The following is a 3,838-nucleotide window of genomic DNA, read 5'->3' as shown; positions in this document are numbered from 1 at the left end:
GTTCCTCAGTGGGACAGGCTTCCTCGGGAGGTGGTGGTGGGCTCTCCTTCTTGGGAGGTTTTCAAGCAGAGGCTAGATGGCCCCATCTGTCAGCAATGCGAATTCTGTGAACTCAGGCAGATCACGAGAGGGAGGGTTGCCTCAGTGCTTAGTCCTCATGGCCCTTTCTTACACGCCCAGGGAAATGCTAATCGCCCCTTTGGGGTCAGGAAGCCATTTTCTCCAGACCAGTTCAGCTGGAGATCCTGGAGAGGTTTTGTCATCTTCTGGGCACAGAGCAGGGGTCAGTGGGGATGTAGGGGGGGGAAGGAATCTGTGAAATTCTTGCCTTGTGCAGGGGGTTGGACTAGATGACCTTGGAGGTCCCTTCCAACTCTTGAATGAAGGAAAGCAACCGATCTGCCTGCTGACAGCTGACAGAAATACACACACCCCCGGCAGACAGAGGCGGGGAGGAAAACAGTGAAGGGAGGGGGGACAGGACGTCACACGCAGACGGCAAAAATAAAAACCCCACAAGACTTCAATACACTTTGGTGTTGTCCATGTAACTCTAATGCATTGGGGAGATGGCTTTGGAGACCTTGGGGCAACCAACACACTAAGGGAGATGGAAACTCAACCAGATTCGGGTGCAGCAACACCTAGGAGACCAACCAGCTATCTGACCAACCATCACTTACCTGACGAAGGGAACTTTGAGTCTCGAAGGGTCCTACCCTGGAAATCTGGTTGGTCTCTCAGATGACCCTGGATTCGAATCTGGCTGCAGATCAACATGGCTCCCCTCTGAAACTATGAGCATAGAAGATAAGAAGAGCCCTGCTGGATCAGGCCAGTGGTCCATCCAGTACAGGATAGAGTTTCACAGAGTGGCCAACCAGTTCCTCTGGAGGTCCAAGAACAGAGCACAGAGGCCAAGGCCTTCCTCGAATAGGAACTTAAGAAGAACCCTGCTGGATCAGACCTGTAGTCCATCTAGTCTAGCATCTCATTTCATACAGTGGCCAGCCAGTTCCTCTGGAGGGCCAACAACAGCGTAAAGAGGCCAAGGCCTTAGTAAGAACCTAAGAAGACCCTGGCTGGATAAGGCAGTGGTCCATCCGGTCCAGCATCCCGTCTCACACAGGAGCCCACCAGATCCTCTGGAGGGCCAGCAATAGGGCAGAGAGAGGCCGAGGCCTTCCCCCGATCTTGCCTCCTGACTCTGGGACTCAGAGGTTGTCTGCCTCTGAATGTGGAAACGGGACTGCCGAGAAAAGAGGAGTAGGGTCCAGACAGGGTCTCAGCCGCAGCCCCTCTCAGTTTAGAAACGGGACAGTAAATCTGCCCAGCCCCTCTGCTGGCATGGGGACAGAAGAACACTCTTTAAAAGCAGCCAGTGGGAAAGACTGCAGGTGATGCTCTGAGAAATGCCATTTAATTCAACCATGATATACATAACCCACACACAGGTGGACACGTTCATGTTTAAGACCAAAGAATTTTGTGCCATAAATAGGGGGGGGGGAGCCAAGCTTGGCTTGGGGGGAGGGGTGTGCTTTGCTAAAGGGTTCTAGTTGCAGTAGCCCAGGGCATAAACCTGAATCCCTCTCAGGAAAAGAAGAAATGAATTATCTCCGCCGCGGAAACGGAGGGAGCCCCATTCTCCAGTGAACAGCTGATGAGCGCGAAGGGGCAGCTCTCCCCTTCGTCCGTCCCCCAAATCCCAGCAGTGTTCAGGACACATCAGCTATCCAAGGCGTCCTTCCGCTCCCAAATCTTTCCGTCACGTCCCACTGCAGCCAGCAGTCAATTGGAGGTGCCTTTTCCCAGGGGCAGACTGCACCTGCAGGAAGAAATGTTATAAACAGGACTCAGGTGGGTCTGGGGGGAGAGGACAGAAATTCTTTGGACTGGGGGGGCCAGTGCTCCTTCTAAACCGTAGAAGTCTTGTGAGCAAAAATCCTACTTTGTGAGCTATTGACATTAAAGTGGTGAGCGAGCGACTTGGCTACTGCATAAATGAGTTTGCCTCTGGAGCCACCCTTCCTGAGCGAAGGCAAAACTGTGCGAGCCGGAGGCTAAAAAACTGTGAGCTAGCTCACACTCACTCAGCTTAGAGGGAACACTGCTGGGGGTTGCAGTCTTCACGAGAGATTTGGTGTCTGTACAACAGACCACACCAAGATGCCTGTGGCCGGCAGCACCGTTTTATCGTTCTATTTTTATTTATGTTTTACCTGGTCCACCTTTCTAACTGGAACTCAAGGTCGATTACAACACTGTTGAGTCTGTACAGTCAACCAGATGAGACATTCAATGAACAGTGTGATAGGAATTTGGGTGGTGGTAGAACCAACCAGGTCTAAAAAAAGAGAGAGAACCGAAGCAAAGCGTTCAGTATTAGAGAGCCAGTTTGGTGTCACGGTTAAGTGCACGGACTCTAATCTGGGAGAAGCGGGTTTGATTCCCCACTCCTCCACTTGCACCTGGCTGCATGACCTTGGGCAAGCCGTAGTTCTGATAAGAGCTGTCATTGAAAAAGAGCCGTTTCTGCCAGAGCTCTCTCAGCCCCACCTACCTCACAGGGTGTCTGTTGTGGGGAGGGGAAGGGAGGGGAGTTTGTAAGGCGCTCTGAGACACCTTTGGGTAGTGAAGGGCCATGGGGTGTAAATCCAATCTGTTCTCTTCTATTAACATGACACATTAAATGATGCAAAAAATTAATGCTCCCTCTAAGCTGTGGAGTCTTCTGAGCAAAAATTCTACTTTGTGTGCTCCTGGTATTAAAGCTGTGAGCGAGCGATTTGGCTACTGCATCAATTGGTTTGCTCTGGGGCCCTCCTTCCTGAGCTAAGACAAAAAGATGTGTGAACCGGAGGCTACAAAACTGTGAGCTAGCTCACACTGGCTCAGCTTAGAGGGTACACTAAGTTTCAGCAAGCTATATCACAGTCCCTAATAATTTATCCGAGTTTTTTTTTTGTGGGGGGTGTCTACGTAGGTGTCTAGAATCCTGCTAGTGAAGCAATGCACCGAACCACAAGAGTCCCTCTGTCTCACCCAGGCCTCTTCCTTTAACCAGCATCTTCCTCAGGTCAAGGTGAGAGCAACAGCGCCACTTACTGGCAGCGAAAGATATCGCCATATGGATATGAGGCACCTTCCATCTTTTTTGCCTAATCCCACTGCTCCAGGAACACAGACAGAGGTCGATTCGCGGGACTGCCGGGCCCCTGATGTCAGGGGTGTGGCATATGCTAATGAGTCATGCTAATGAGTTCCCCTAGCTCTTTTTCTACGAAACGACCCCTGAACACAGGTGGGAACTGCTCTCCAGCAGGGAGCTTTCCCAGCCTCCCTAGCTTTTAAAACTAGAGGTGTCCCGCATTTGGAGGGGGGCTCGGTGGCAGAGCACCTCCTGTGGTTGCCGAAAAGTCCCAGGTTCAATCCCCAGGCACTCATGAACACCGGAAGTTGTATTATACTGAATGAGACCAACCAATCTATCCAATTCAGTATTGCCCAAGGGCACTACGGTCGGGGAGTCGTCATCTCCTGGAAATTCCAGGCCCCAGAGATGTTAAATTTGCGGCAACCAGGGCATTTTCGGTGGCGGCTCCTACCTGGTGGAAGGAGCTCCCGGAGGAGATCCGGGCCCTGCGGGACCTTTCTCAGTTCCACAGGGCCTGCAAGACGGAGCTCTTCTGCCAGGCCTTTGAGTAGGAGCCGCCACCACTACTATTCCACCATTGCCTTCTATGCACCGTCGTACTATCACCACGATTGTCTGGATCCCACTGTGGGGTGAGGCGCCCCTGGCATGAAGTGGATGATAGATTTCAGGAAGCTACCG

At 51.9% G+C, this 3,838-nt stretch overlaps 1 protein-coding gene across 1 annotated transcript in view; it reads right to left on the bottom strand.

Moving 5' to 3' along the window:
* Window positions 1-2,298: 2,298 nt before the first annotated feature.
* Window positions 2,299-3,838, bottom strand: part of LOC107125835 (snake venom vascular endothelial growth factor toxin HF-like) — an 8,287-nt gene continuing 6,747 nt past the window's right edge. The window contains 1 exon segment of the mRNA XM_015429297.1: window positions 2,299-2,347. Coding sequence (XP_015284783.1) covers window positions 2,299-2,347 — 49 coding nt within the window.

The sequence above is a fragment of the Gekko japonicus genome, unplaced genomic scaffold (assembly GCF_001447785.1).
Source record: "Gekko japonicus isolate JY-2015 unplaced genomic scaffold, Gekko_japonicus_V1.1 scaffold4662, whole genome shotgun sequence".
Classification (NCBI taxonomy): domain Eukaryota; kingdom Metazoa; phylum Chordata; class Lepidosauria; order Squamata; family Gekkonidae; genus Gekko; species Gekko japonicus.
The sequence above is the reverse complement of the archived record's forward strand: the minus strand, read 5'-3'. Positions and strand labels throughout refer to the sequence as shown.